The sequence below is a fragment of the Hemitrygon akajei genome, chromosome 31 (genome assembly GCF_048418815.1).
Source record: "Hemitrygon akajei chromosome 31, sHemAka1.3, whole genome shotgun sequence".
In the NCBI taxonomy this organism is placed as follows: domain Eukaryota; kingdom Metazoa; phylum Chordata; class Chondrichthyes; order Myliobatiformes; family Dasyatidae; genus Hemitrygon; species Hemitrygon akajei.
In genome coordinates, this window is record NC_133154.1 from 30,709,924 (window position 1) to 30,725,210 (window position 15,287).

The following is a 15,287-nucleotide window of genomic DNA, read 5'->3' on the forward strand; positions in this document are numbered from 1 at the left end:
CTCGTTCTGCCAGAGTTTGTTGACACGCCAGAGCTACACAAGCAAAGACTTTGCCGAAAATACTCAGGAGGGAGATACCCCTGTAGTTGTTGCAGTTGCTCCTATCACCCTTGTTCTTGTACAAAGTGACGATTTTGGAGTCGCACATAATCTGTGATACGGCTCCTTCCTTCCAGCACTGACAGAGGACCTTGTGTAAAGGTTGGAGGAGTGAGCTCATGCAGTGTTTGATCAGGACTGGAGGAATCCCATCACTGCCAGGAGCTTTCCCTGGGGCCAGACTGTCAGTTGCCTTGCTGAGGACCTCAATGGTTGGTACGGAGTCAAGTTCATTCATGACTGGTATTTATATGCAAAATATGCAATATTTTGACACAACAGTTTATCAGATAAAATTTAATGTGAGGACATACAGAGCCGATGGACGGTATGAGGTGGCTGTGTGCACATTTGGGGGGGCCTCTCCCCCCACCTGCCATCCCCCTATGCTGAGGGAGGGAGCAGCTCTTGGAGCCCCTCAGTCAGGGTAAAATAGCTGCTATGTCTGCTTTCAACCCCAGACCAAATGACCTCTGACTTCTCATGGCTTGTGTAGCTGATCTCTAGCTGGCCCTGACCTGTAACCAGTCATTTCGACCTCTGTCCAAACTTTTGTTCCTGACCCCTTACTGTCACTTTTGCCTGACTTATGACCTCTCACCACCCCTGACCTCCATCCCCTCAGTGCCCCTGACCTCTTTGTTGTTGGGCTCCATCCCTGACCTGCAACCTCTCATTGATCTGACCTCTGCCCTTAACCCCTCACTTATGTGATCTCCACCACTGAATTGTGACCTCTCAACACTCAGGACTTTGCTTCTGCTCACCCCCCACCCCACTAAACCAACCTTTTGCCTCTAGCTGCCTTGCTCCCTGTCAGCTCCCATCCTGCTTCCAACCCTCAGCCCCTGCTGTCCCAGGAGAGAGGCGTGGTGTCAGGAGGGGAGTTGTCCAAGATCTGGGAGTGGTGATGGAGAGACCTCTGGGTCGATGACTGAGTGTGCACGCCAGGGGTGGTGAGAGAATGCACATTCCAATCCCACAGCTGGGTCAGAAGCTCGGGAGCCTTGAGGGAGATCAGGACCTGGAGGAAGAGGGAGAGGGTTAGTCCACTGTGCATGCTCAAATCACAAACAAGAGAATATCTGCACATGCTGGAAATCAAAGGGCCTTTTTCTCCTTCCAGTCTTGTCCCATCCCTCCACTCCACCTACCCTGACCTTTCTTCTCATCCTCTCTCCTCCCAAACCTCCATCTGCCATGTGCACCCTCACTCACTCCTCACTCTATACCCTTACCCTCCTGACCCACCTCTCTTCTTCACCCCCTTCCTTCCCTATCCACTCACATCTCTTGGAAATTCTCCCTCTGCCTCCTCCCTCCACTCCCAGGCCCCCAACTCATCTTTCCCTTCTCCCATCATCATTCCTCCTCAAATTCTCACTCACCTCTTGGACTCCTGCCCGGCGGCTCACTCCCCCTCAGGGAACGCTCTGGGTGCGGGTGGGAATCCTGGAGAGGTGTCCCCATCTCCTGTCGTCTCGCCCTCCAGTCGCAGGGCAGAGGCCAGCCGACACGCCTGGGACCGGACCATAGGGTGTGGGTGGGACAGGGCTTGGAGCAGGGGTCTGGAGGGACAAGACTTGGAACTCTCCTCATCTCCCTCTCCCTCCAGTGCATCTCGCAGCAGGGTCCGAGTAGGGGGAGAGAGGCGGCAAAGCCAGGAGAGGAGTGACAGTAAGAGAGCAGCAGGGGGTGGTGAGGAGGGGGGAGGAGAGGAGAGGAGCTGGTTCAGCAGAGAGCAGAGGCGAGTAGGAGGGGGCAGGCTGGAGAGCAGCCGCTCTTGGCTGGGGCCCACTACCGACAGGGAGAGGTGGCAGAGCAGAGACAGGGGCAGGTCAGGTTCCGAGGAGGGCAGGCCACAAAGAGACAACTGGGGAGGGAGAAAGAGGGTTGTACAAGGGGGGAGGAAGGAGAGGGTAGAACAGGGGCAGGGAAGAAAAGGGGCAAAGGATGGATAGAGAGTGAGAGTGCGAGGTGTCAGAGGGTATAGAAGGGGAAGAGTGGCAGAAGGAGATAGGAGGAAGAAAGGGGAGAGAAAGAGAAAATATGTAATGTACTCAAATGGTTACGTTCAGAATAAAGCTGTTTCTAAAGAAAACGGCTTGCATTGTGAACCTCTGTGTCTGTGGTTTATGTTGCAATGTAATTGTATGCAGGGTGCAGACTGTTGGAGGAGGGCAAGGTAAAAGGAGATGTGCAGGGAACAGGGGCACTGGGAAGAGAAGGCTGGTTAAAACAGTGCTTGGGAAGGAAGTGTTACAGTAAAACTGCCAGTACAGAGCATGTGGAGCATACCTCTCACAAGGTGGTGGCACGCTTAGACACAGCAGCTTCTATGGGGCTGTGTCTAAAGGTGTTATTGTCTTTTTTTAAACGTATTTGTTACGATCACAAGACCCTGCTGAACATAAAGAACTTAAAGTACTGCAGGTCTAGCCCATCAGCGAGTTGCTTGTTGGTGGAGAAACTGAAGGAACTGGAAGGAACAGAGAAGCATTGGTCTGCAAAGGCTGTACGCGGGATAACAGTGAGACTTACTTTTCAAGTGATGTGCAAGTCTGATTCACTGATTGATTGGCAGATAGTGGGGGGAGTTGCATGGCCTCGGTCGTAGCAAGGACCGGGCTTCAAACGGTGTTGTCACCCGCTTGCATATGCCCAGGAGAGTCAGTGCACTCCACTGGAGTGCCTGAGGCAGTGTTCATGCTGTAGCGCCATCCAGTGTTCATGTAGCAGAAGACAAGATCTATTGTCTGCAGACTGCAGAAAAATTCATACAGGGACTTAGAATTTTTTTTTGTGTGTGACTGTATTTTACTGCTATCATATGCTACATTGCCTGTAAAATGTATTCAACCCCTTGGAAGCTTCATGTTTATTGTTTTAGAACACTGAATCACAGTGGATTTAATTTGGATTTTTTTTAAACTGATCAACAAAAGACTCTTGTGTGTTAAAGTGGAAACAGATCTCTACAAAGTGATCTAAATTAATTACAAATATAAAACACAAAATAATTGATTGTATAAGTATTCCCCCTCCCCCTTTAATATGACCCACCAAAGCATCGCTGCTGCAGCAATTGGCTTGTGACATCACATAATTAGTTAAATGGAGATTTGTTTTTGGAGACCTGTGTGCAGTCAAAGTGTTTCATTTGGTTGCAGTAAAAATATACCTGTATCTGGAAGGTCCAACTACTGGTGAATCAGTACCCTGGCAACAACTACACCACGAAGACAAAAGAGTACTCCAAGCAACCCCGTGAAAAGGTTATTGAAAAGCACAACACACACAAAATGCTGGAGGAACTCAGCAGGCTAAGCAGCATTCTATCGAAGGGTTTCGGCCTCATATGTTGACTGCACGTTTTTCCACAGATGCTAACTACAGATTTTCTCTTGTTTGTGATTTGAAAAGCACAAGCCAGGAGGTGGAAACAAGAAAATTTCCAAGTCACTGAATATCCGTGGAGTGAAGTTAAGTCTATCATCAAGAAAAGGAAAGAATATGGCACAGCTGTAAATCTGCTGAGAGCAGGCTGTCCTCAAAAACTGAGTTACCGTGCAAGAAGTGAACTAGTAAGGGAGGCCACCAAGAGACCTATGACAAATTCTGGAGGAGTTACAAGCTTCAGTGGCTAAGATGGAAGAGACTGTGCATACAACTGCTGCTCGGGTGCTTCACCAGTCGCAGCTTTATGGAACAGTGACTAAGAGAAAGTCACTGTTTTAAAAAAAAAACTCACATAGAATTACAGCTAGAGTTTGCCAGAAGGCATGTGGGAGACTCTGAAATCAGTTGGAAGAAAGTTCTATGGCCTGATGAAACCAAAATTGAGCTTTTTGGCCATCAGACTAAACACTACGTTTGGCTAAGCCAAACACTGCACATCATTAAAAACTCACCATCCCTACAGTGAAGCACGGTGGTGTCTGCATCATGCAGTGGGGTTGCTTCACTGCAGCAGGTCCTGGAAGTCTTGTGAAAGTAGAGGGTAAGATGAATGCAGCAAAATACAGGGAAATCCTGGATGAAAACCTGATGCAGTCCGCAAGAGAAATGAGACTTGGGAGAAGACTTGTTTACCAGCAAGACAATGACCCCAAGCATAAAACCAAAGCTACACAGGAATGTGTAGCTTTAAAATCAACAAAGTTAATGTCTGGGAGTGGCCAAGTCAGAGTCCAGACCTCAATCCAATTGAGAATTTGTGGCTGGACTTGAAAAGGGCTGTCCACTCACGATCACCATGCAATCTGACGGAGCTTGAGCAGTTTTGTAAAGAAGAATGGGGAAAAATTGCAGTGTCCAGATGTGCAAAGCTGATACAGACCTATCCACACAGACTCAAGGCTGTAATTGCTGCCAAAGGTGCATCTACTAAATACTGACTTGAAGGGGGTCAGCAATTGATTATGCAATCAATTATTTTGTGTTTTATATTTGTAATTCATTTGGATCACTGTAGAGATTAGCTTTCTCTTTGAAAGAATCTTTTTTCTGTTGAGCAGTGTTAAAAATGTCAAATTAAATCCACTGTGTTTCAATGTTGTAAAACAATTGTAATGCCGTGGTTCATATAGTTTTACTACTATGCTGTATGTATTTCATTTTGGCAGTTCTGCGAGAGCCGCTTGTTTTCAGCTTGCTCCGTTTTCAGCTTATGTTCGGGTTATTGTTGAAGATAAGAGATGAGGAGAAATGTCTGCCATCCAATTAGGACGGTGGAATTAAGGGGAGGTTTCTCTGGTGAGGGACACTAAGGCTGACCTTGGGGCGCTTGCTTGAGACAAGATGAAGAGGGAAGACGTAGGATTCGACCTGGAGCAGGACCATGATTTGACGAAGCCCAGGGTAAGCTCGATTGAGCATTGGTGACTTGGAGAAACTGTGAGCTCCAATGTGCACATTAGACTGTTTAGTTAAAATAGGCTCTTTTCTTTTTTTTTTGTTCTTTTCTTTGCTAACCCTTTAGTCAAATTAAGAATTATAAATCTTTTAATCATATGCGGTGTACTGTCTGTTATTTCATGGCACTAATTTCTAACAGGGTAGCAAATTACACAGCCTCCACACAAACAGGGGGTTTGGGGTGGGATCACATCTCAATTTCACACGTTTGGCTGAGCCAGAGGTTGTCTTTCCCAGACTTATGCAGCCGAGGAAACCAAGGGGTTTCACAATAAAAATGAAAACTTACAGGGGAGGGTGGGCTGAATACTTTTGATTTTTGATAGGCACTGTTCGTGTGCCTGGTGCTATGAATGACTGTTGGTATTGTGTTGTGCACCTTGGCCCAGGAGTAACGCTTTTTCATTTGGCTGTATTCAAGTATGATTGCATGATAATTAAACTTGAACTATACGGTGCGGTGTTGCATGTCTGTACGTGTGGAGCACGTGTATGGCACGGGGTTAAGTGTCCACGAGGATTGTGTGTTTAAGCGTAGTTGCATGTCTGTCTATTTGCAGCATGTGCACTATGGGGAGCTGTGAGATTGTCCATGCACGTGAAGTGTGTGTTTTGTGTCTGGTGGAACATGTCTATAGCACAGAGCTGCATGTCTGTATATGTGGACCGTGTGTATCATACCTGGTTGAGGGCCTATGCTAGTGGACCACTTCCAGTGTGCAGTGTTGCTTGCCCCATCTGTGTATGGCTGGACATATGTGTCACATACCTGCACTAGGTGCCGGACAATGTCTCCCTCCAGCAGGGCTAGCAGAACATTACTGAAGAGTGGCTCCTCCACATCTGTGGCGAAGGGAAAACATAGGAGCTGGCACACTCGCAGCACCACACATGACACAAGGTCCTGGCCGGGCTCAGAGCAGAACCTGCACATGGAAAACTGGGACACTGAGACATTTCATTTACCAGAGAGAACAGTAACATGGTGTCAAGACAACCTTTCCCTCAACTTCAGTAAAAAGATGGTCACTGACTTCAGGAAAAGGGCGATGCACATCAATGGTGTATGATGTCAGACCAAGAGGGCTGAGAGCTCTAAGTGAATGAGTGAATGTCACGAGCAGCCTTGTCCTGGTCCAACCACGTAAAGCTCACCAACACCCCTTCCTCCACGGAAATTCAGCATACCCCTGCAACTCTCACTAGATTTTACCGATACACTACAGAAAAGATCCTATCCAGATGCATCATGGATTGGTACATCTGCTTCAAGTCAAGTCACTTTTATTGTCATTTCAACCATAACTGCTATGTACAGTACATAGTAAAAATGAGACTCTGTTTTTCAGGACCATGGTGTTACGTGACACAGTACAAAAACTAGATGGAACTACGTAAAAAACAACACAGAGAAAAAACAGCAACTACACTAGACTACAGACCTACCCAGAACTGCATAAAGTGCACAAAACAGTGCAGGCATTACAATAAATAATAAACAGGACAATAGGGCAGTAAGGTGTCAGTCCAGGCTCTGGGTATTGAGGAGTCTGATGGCTTGGGGGAAGAAACTGTTACATAGTCTGGTTGTGAGAGCCCGAATGCTTCGGTGCCTTTTCCCAGACGGCAGGAGGGAGAAGAGTTTGTATGAGGGCTGCGTGGGGTCCTTCATAATGCTGTTTGCTTTGCGGATGCAGCGTGTACTGTAAATGTCCGTGATGGTGGGAAGAGAGACCCCGATGATCTTCTCAGCTGACCTCACTATCCGCTGCAGGGTCTTGCGATCTGAGGACCCCAAAAATATCTGCAGAGTTGTGGACATAGCTCAGCACGTCACGGAATCAATAGACAGTAGGTGCAGGAGTAGGCCATTCGGCCCTTCTAGCCAGCACCGCCATTCACTGTGATCATGGCTGATCATACACAATCAGTACCCCGTTCCTGCCCTCTCCCCATATCCCTTGACCCCACTATCTATAAGAGCTCTATCTAACTCTCTCTTGAATGCATCCAGAGACTGGGCCTCCACTGCCTTCTGGGGCAGAGCATTCCACATATCCACCACTCTCTGGGTGAAAATGTTTTTCCGCATCTGTTCTAAATGGCCTACCCCTTATTCTTAAACTGTGTTTCCTCTAGTTCTGGACTCAACCATCAGCGGGAACATGCTTCCTGCCTCCAGTGTGTCCAATCCCTTAATAATCTTATATGTTTCAATCAGATCCCCTCTCATCCTTTAAAATTCCAGTGTATACAAGCCCAGTCGCTCCAATCTTTCAACATATGACAGTCCTGCCATTCCAGGAATTAACCTTGTGAACCTACGCTGCACTCCCTCAATAGCAAGAATGTCTTTCCTCAAATTTGGAGACCAAAACTGCACACTATACTCCAGGTGGGGTCTCACCAGGGCCCTGTACAGCTGCTGAAGGACCTCTTTACTCCTATACTCAATTCCTCTTGTTATAAAAGCCAGCATGCCATTAGCTTTCTTCACTGCCTGCTGTACCTGCATGCTTGCTTTCATTGACTGATGTACAAGAACACCTAGATCTTGTTGTACTTCCCCTTTTCCTAACTTGACTCCATTTAGATAGTAATCTGCCTTCCTGTTCTTGCCACCAAAGTGGATAACCTCACATTTATCCACATTAAACTGCATCTGCCATACATTTGCCCACTCAGCCAACCTGTCCAAGTCACCCTGCATTCTCATAACATCCTCCTGACATTTCACACTGCTACCCAGCTTTGTGTCATCAGCAAATTTGCTAATGTTACTTTTAATCCCTTCATCTAAATCATTAATGTATATTGTAAACAGCTGCGGTCCCAGCACCGAACCTTGCAGTACCCCACTGGTCACAGCCTGCCATTCCGAATGGGACCCGTTAATCACTACTCTGTTTCCTGTCAGCCAGCCAATTTTCAATCCATGTCAGTACTCTGCCCCCAATACCATGTGCCCTAATTTTGCCCACTAATCTCCTATGTGGGACTTTATCAAAAGCTTTCTGGAAGTCCAGGTACACTACATCCACTGGCTCTCCCTTGTCCATTGAGGCAGGAATCCAGCCTCCCCTCCACGGACTCTGTCTATACCTTTTGCTACTTCAGAAAAGCAGCCAGAATAATCAAAGACCCCACCCACTTGGACATTCTTTCTTCTCCCCTCTTCCAAAGGGCAAAAGATCTAAAAGCTCAAAAGCACATCCCACCAGGCTCAAGGACAGTTTCCATCCCACTGCTGTAAGACTATTGAACAAGATGAACTCTTGACCAATCTAACAATTTATTCTGCATTGTTAATGTTTTACTTTAGCATCTGAACACATTGTTCCAATGAATTGATGTGTGTGAATGATATGATGTATGGAATGATCTGTATTGAAGGCATGTAAAACAAAAATCTTTTCTATAGCTCGGTTCATGTGATAAAGCAACAAACAACACAGCGAAGTTGAGAGAATTTCACCCTGCAGCTGACCTCCGGGGATTGTGCAGAGGGACGGTGTGGAGGGGATTTAACTCTGTCTGATCCCAGCTGTGTGTGATGGGATGATGTGGTAGGAGTTTTATCCGGTGTCTGACCCTGAAGGGGGAGAGGGTTTGCGTGTATGATGAGACCGTGTGGAGGGAGTAATACTCTGTGTCTGACCCCGGGGGAGTGGGAAGTGGTTTGAAGGGACGGTGTGGAGGGAGTTTTACTCTGTCTGATCCCAGCTGTGTGTGATGGGATGATGTGGTAGGAGTTTTATCCAGTGTCTGACCCTGAAGGGGAAAGGGGTTTGTTTGTGTGTATGATGAGACAGTGTGGAGGGAGTTTTACTCTGTGTCTGACCCCGGGGGAGTGGGGAGTGGTTTGATGGGACGGTGTGGAGGAAGTTTTACTCTGTGTCTGACTCCGGGGGCGGGTGGGTGTTGTGATGGTATGGTATGGAGGTAATTTCAACCTGTGTCTCATCCCGGGGGTGGGGGGTGTGTGATGGAACAGTGTGAGAGAGTTTCATTCAGTCCAATCCCAGGAGTATCTGGTGGGGCAATGTAGAGGGAGTTTTTATTGTGTCTGACCACAGAGAGTGTGTGATGGGATTGTGTGGAGGGAGTTTCACCATGTTTGATCCTGGGAGTGCATGATAGGATGGTGTAGAAGGAGCTTCGCTGCTCTGTGTTTGACCTCGGGACTATTTGATAAAATAATGTAGAGGGAACTTCACTCTGACCCCAAGCCCAGGGAATGTGTGAATGATGTGCCGTATGGAATGATCTGTATTGAAGGCATGTAAAACAAATATCTTTTCTATAGTTCGGGTCATGTGAAAAAATAATGAAAAACAGAGCAAAATCGAGAGCGTTTCACCCTGTATCTGACCCCTGGTGGTTGTATGGAGGAACGGTGTGGAGGGAGTTTCACTCTGTCTGAGCCCAGGAGTGTGAGATGGGATGATGTGGAGGGAGTTTTATCCTGTGTCTGATCCTAAAGGTCAGACCTTTAGGGAGAGAAAGAGGGAGAGTGAGAAGGAGAGCAAGTGAGAGAGATAAAAAAATGAAAGAAAGAAAACAGTGTGGAGGGAGTTTCACTCTATGCCTTATGCCGAGGCGTGGGAACGTGATGGTATGGTATGGAGGGAGTTTCATTCTGTCCAATCCCAGGAGTGAGTGATGGGGCGGTGTGGGGGGAGTTTTTACTGTGTCTGACCCCAGAGGGTGTGGTAGGATTTTTTAACAATGTCTGACCCCGGAGGGTCTGTAATGGGATGGTGTGGAGGGAGCTTCACCTTGTTTGATCCTGGGAGTGCATGATAGGATGGTGTAGGAGCTTCGCTGCTCTGTGTTTGACCTCGGGACTATTTGATAATAGGAGTGTCTGATGGGGCAATGTAGAGGGAGTTTTTATTGTGTCTGACCACGGAGAGTGTGTGATGGGATGGTGTGGAGAGAGCTTCGCTCTGTGTTTGATCTTGGGACTATGTGATAAAAAAGTGTCGAGGACGTGACCCTGTGACATAGTGACTCTGTGACCCCAGGCCCAGGGGGTGTGTGAATGATATGATGCATGGAATGGTCTGTATGGAAGGCATGTAAAACAAAAATCTTTTCTTTAGCTCCGTTCATATGATTAACAAACAACACAACAAAAATCAAGAGAATTTCACCCTGTAGCTGACCTTGGAGGGTGGGGATGGGTGTGATGGTATGGTGCGGAGGAAGCTTCACTCTGTGTGAGTGGACGAGATGGTGTAAAGGGATCTGCATTCATTCTCTGACATAGGTGTGTGTGGTGGGTCAGCGCAGAGCTCCCTTCACTGTGTATCGGACCAACGGGAACGTGTAATGACACAGCGTGGAGGGAGACTCATTCTGTGTGACTCCGAGACCATTTCACGGATGGGGTGGAGGGAGCTTCAATCTGGGGTCTGATCCTGGGAGGTCCGGTAAGGAGGGAACTTCACCCTGTATCTGACAATGGGATTATACGATGGGATGATGTGGAGGGTGTCTCATTCTGTGCCTGGCCCAGGATACTGACCTTTGACTCAGATGAGCGAGGAATGGTTCTGACAGCAGATGCCCGAGCATTGCCAACACGACACTGGAGGGACTGGAGAGCAGCGGAATGCACTGAGAGGGAACGGTGGCAAACACCAGTGTGGCCAGACTGAGGAAAGCCAGAAGCCCTGTCCGGGAAAGAGAGAGCGGGAGCAAATCAGATGGAGAAATAATGAGGGCAACAAGTAGGGACAAGTGGGAGGTGGGAGAATTGGAGGAGGTGGAGTGAGGGAGCCAGGAGAGGTTCAGGGGTGGGGTTTCCTGGAAAGAAGAGGTTATTTGGAAGAGAGGTGTAGCCAGAAGAGGAAGCAGGGTCATCATGAGAGAGAGTGAGTCAAGCCAGTGAAGGGAGAGGGAGGGAGAGAGGAGGGAAGGGGTGAGGGAGAGGGGAGAGGAGAGGGGGAGGGGAAAGGAAGGAGAGGGAAGAAGGAGGGGGGAAATGAAGGGGAAGGGGAAAAGAGGGTGGAGGGGAAGGGGAAAGAGGGTGGAGGGGAGGGGAAGGAAGGAGGGGGGAAGGAGAGGGAAGGGGAGAGGGAGAGGAAAGGAGAAGGGAGAGGGAGTGGGGAGGAGGAGGGAGGGGAAAGGATAGCGAAAATTGGGGAAGGAGTGGGGGAAGGATGAGGGGAGGGGGAGTGGGGAGGGAGGGGAAGGATAGCGAGAGTTGGGGAAGGAGTGCGAGGGGAAAAGGCATGTAGGAGAGAGGGGTCACATGGGAACGGGGAAGGTGAGAAGAGGGTGTGGAGTGGAAAGTTTTCAGTGAGGGAAGTGGAGTGGCAAGAGGAGGAGAGGATGGGGAAAGAGGGAAGTGATCAGGAGAAGGAACAGGCAAGAAGGTGGTAGGTGGGGAGGTGAGGAGAGAGAGTGGGTGGTAGAGATCAGAGGGAGGAGGCAGAATTACTCACCTGTGGGAGAGAGACAGCTCCAGTTGGGGACAGGGGTGGGTCTTCCTGGTCTTGGGGTGTCTCCTTCCATCAGTGGCCCCTCTGGGCAGATGCGCAGGTCGCGGCACACCCTCCGCCAGCTGAGTGGCCACACCTCGGAGCCCTGGAGAATGGCAGCTGCACCCTGTGGGAGAGAGGGAGGGAGCAGGTAGAGAAGGTCACTGACTCATAGAGAGAGAGAGTGATGGCAAGAGGAGAGGGAGAGAGTAGGAAAGCGAGAGAGGGTGGGAAAAAGAGGCAGGGAGAGATGGGGCAGAGGGATTGAAAGAGTGATTGGGAGGGAGAGGGGGAAAGATGTCACTGAGTCATAGTGTTAGAGAGGGAGGGGGGAGAGAGAGAGAGAAGATAGGGAACAGGAGCGAAAAGGAGTGACAGTGAGAGAGAACGAGAAAAAGTAATGGGGGAGGGTGAAAGTAATGGAGAGGATAGGGAAGTGAGAGTGAGAAAGGTGTAGAGTGGAGCGGGCATTTTTCAGTCCATACCTCGGCAGCTATCTGCAGCAACAGGATCAAAAGCCCGTCCAACATGCCAAGGTCTTGTGGTGGGGTAACTGAATGCTGAAAGAGGGAAACATAGTACTTTTACCCATCTTCACACACTCCTTAGGGAAGAGAATTAGGCCATTTGGCCCATTGGGTCTGTTCTGCCATTCTATCATTAATATCCATCTGCAGTTCATTCTCCCCATAAACTTTGATGGCCTCACTAATGAAGGAACCATCAACCTTTTTATATACACAGAATACACGTATACACAGTCGTCTGTGGCAATGAATTTCACATATTCACCACCCTCTCTCAAGAAATTCCTCCTCATCTCTGTTCTAAAGGGACACCCTTCTATTCTGAAACTATGCCCTCTGATCCTAGACTCCACTACAAGAAACACCCTCTCCACGTGCACTTTGTCTAGGCCTTTCAATATTCTGTAAGTTTCCATGTGATCCGCCACACCCACACCCCACCCCCGGCCACTAAGTACAGGCTCATGGCCATTAAACCCTCCTCGTATGTTAACCCCTTTAATCTTGTAAACCCCCTCTGGATAGCAGCACATCCTTTCTTAGATTTGGGGCCCAAAAACTGCTTATAATACTAAACAGATGCAGCATTACATCCTTGCTTTTATATTCTAGTCCTCTCAAAAATGAATACTAACATTGCATTTGTCTTCCTTACTTCTAATTAAAACTACAAGTTACCCTTTAGGAAATCCTGCACTAGTCCCTTTACATCTCTGATTTCTGGATTTGCTCCCTGTTTAGACAATAGTCTACACCTTTATCCTTCTCCCTACAACACATCCCATCTGCCAATTATTTGACCAGACTCCCTGCTTCCTCCACACTAACTGCAACTTCACCTATCAGGGTGAAGGTCCCTCCACACTGTCCTTTCAGCCACATCCAGGATCAGCCATGGAGTAAAGGTCCCTCCACACCAACCTATCACACACTCCTGGGGTCAGACCCAGAGTGAAGCTCCCTCTGTGCCCTCACATCACACACCCCCTGTGGAGCTGGGAGGTGCGACACCTTACCTGGAAGCTGGAAGTCAGCGTGACGAGGGCTGCTTGCAGAAGGTCTTCGAGCTGAAGCTCCACCGAACAGCCTCGGGACCTCAATTCGATCAATAGGAGGGCTGCAGCGCTCTGTGGAAGAGGAGTGAGGGTGAGGGGGGGGGGGGGCAGGTGCGAGTAGAGAGAGGGAATAGAAAGAAAGTAGCACCGAGATAGAGAGGGGCAAGGAGAAGACAACGGTGGGGGTGGGGCGAGGGGGAGGGAAGGAGAGTGGGGGACAGAGCCGGGATGCGAGTGAAATTGGCAGAGATGGACAGTGAGAGTAGACTTGTAAATAGCCCCCACTGCAGTGGTCCCTCCTTCCTCCTTCCACCTCCTGCTCCCTGACCCAACCATATTGCTGCTGTACTCACAGTATGAACTGAAGATCGCAGTAAGATCGAGATGACTGCACCGGTTGCGTCTTCCAGCCTGCGAGCAGAGAGAGCAAGGAGGTGGGAAGAATTCCGGAGAGAGAGGGCAAGGAAGGGTGAGAGAGAAAGAGTGGAGGCGTGCGAGAGAGTGTTGGGGGGGCAGATGGCGACAGGGAGAGAGTGGGGGTGGGCGACAGGGAGAGAGTGGGGACGGCAACAGGGAGAGAGTGGGGTGGGCAACAGAGGGAGAGAGTGGGGGCAGAGAAATGTGATAGAGGGGAGAGAGTTTGAATGGAAAGAAAGTGAAATTGAGTGGGGTAGTTTGGGGAGAGAAGGGTCATCAGTCTATAGATCACCGAGTGACACCACTTCCCCATTTGGACCCATCCCGTACATTGCACAGATACACTGACCCCAGCCCCCAACTTCACCTTCAACAAGTGGGAGGAGATCTCCAAGTCAGGGATTCCTGCAATCCACTACCCATTCTGAACCTCTCAAGCAGGATAAGGGCAGGAGGCTCAGAAATGGGCAGGGTGGGGTGGGAAGCCCCTGAGAATAGAGCTGAAACAATTCCCGCTTCACTGGGTGGAGATAGTCCATGGACTCGATAACTGCCACATTACCTCTTCCCTATCTGCAGGTCAGGAGTGTGATGGGAACACTCTCCATGTACGTAGTTCTAACAGCTCTTGGGAACCTTGACACCATCCAGGACAGACCATCCTCACCTGGTCACTCACCCACCTCACCCCCTACATTGTCCCAACTGGGGCCAGGTCTGAATCTCAGAATCCCCTTACCTGACAGCACTGTGGGAACTCCAGCACCAGAAGGAATGACAGTTGTTCAAGTACTGGTCTCACCCCTACCTTCTTGAGGGATGGATTAGGAATGGGTGATAATATCTTGCTTGCTGCTTGTGCCATCAGCCAGGGAGGTCAAGAATAAGATGATTTGGCAGATGAATGCGTGTCTGGAGAATTGATTCAGGGGGCAGGGTTTTAGATTTCTGGATCACTTGGATCTCCTCAGGGGAAAGTATGACTGTACAAAAAGAACTGGTTACACCTAAACTCAAGGGGAGCAATACCCTTGCTGGTAAGTTTGCTAGAACTGCAGGGGAGTGTTGAAACTAATTTGACATGGGCATGGGAACAGGAGAAATAGGAGTAATAAATGGGGCGCTTGGTATACAGCCAGTGAGACTGAGGAAGAACAGGCAGATGATAGGGTAATATTGAAGTCAGTGGGATGAGTTAAAGTGTAACAGAACCAAAATCAAAAAAGGTAATGAATACAGGACTGAAATTGTTATATTTAAATGCACATAGAATAAGGTAGATGATCTTATAACAGAGTTTGGCAGGTATGATGCTGTGGGCATTTCTTAGTCATGGCTAAAAGGTCATAGTTTGGAGCTTAACATCCAAAGTACACCAAGAAATAGCGGACAAATTTAGTAACTATTTTGCGTCAATCTTCACTGTGGAAGATACCGGTAGAATGCCAGAAATGCAAGAGTGTCAAGGGGCTTTTACTAAGGACTGGGAAGCCAGGAAGTCATAAGGTAGGTAAGTCATCTGGACCAAAAGGATTACATCCCAGCATTTCGAAAGAGGAAACTGAAGAGATTGACGAGGCATTAGTAAAAATCTTTCAGGAATCACTAGATTGTGGAATTGTCTAGAGAACTGGAAGACTGCAAATATTACTCCACTCTTCAAGAAGGTAGGGAGGCAAAGGACAGGCAATAATAGGTCTGTTAGCCTGACTTCTTTGGTTGGTAAGATGTTAGATTTCATTATTAAAAATAATGTTTCAGGGTACTTGGAGGCACATGATAAA

The 15,287-nt window shown here is 48.5% G+C and overlaps 1 protein-coding gene across 2 annotated transcripts in view; it reads right to left on the reverse strand.

Moving 5' to 3' along the window:
• Nucleotides 1–381: 381 nt before the first annotated feature.
• Nucleotides 382–15,287, reverse strand: part of stk36 (serine/threonine kinase 36 (fused homolog, Drosophila)) — a 68,098-nt gene continuing 53,192 nt past the window's right edge. For both annotated transcript variants that reach the window (XM_073033427.1, XM_073033426.1), the window contains exons 20-27: nt 13,440–13,497; nt 13,048–13,158; nt 11,990–12,064; nt 11,469–11,631; nt 10,547–10,694; nt 5,786–5,942; nt 1,488–1,972; nt 382–1,123 (exon numbers count right to left, since the gene is read on the reverse strand). In XM_073033427.1, the coding sequence (XP_072889528.1) occupies nt 1,511–1,972; nt 5,786–5,942; nt 10,547–10,694; nt 11,469–11,631; nt 11,990–12,064; nt 13,048–13,158; nt 13,440–13,497 (1,174 nt within the window). In that variant the 3' untranslated portion in view covers nt 382–1,123; nt 1,488–1,510. The remainder of the gene's footprint in view (nt 1,124–1,487; nt 1,973–5,785; nt 5,943–10,546; nt 10,695–11,468; nt 11,632–11,989; nt 12,065–13,047; nt 13,159–13,439; nt 13,498–15,287) is intronic.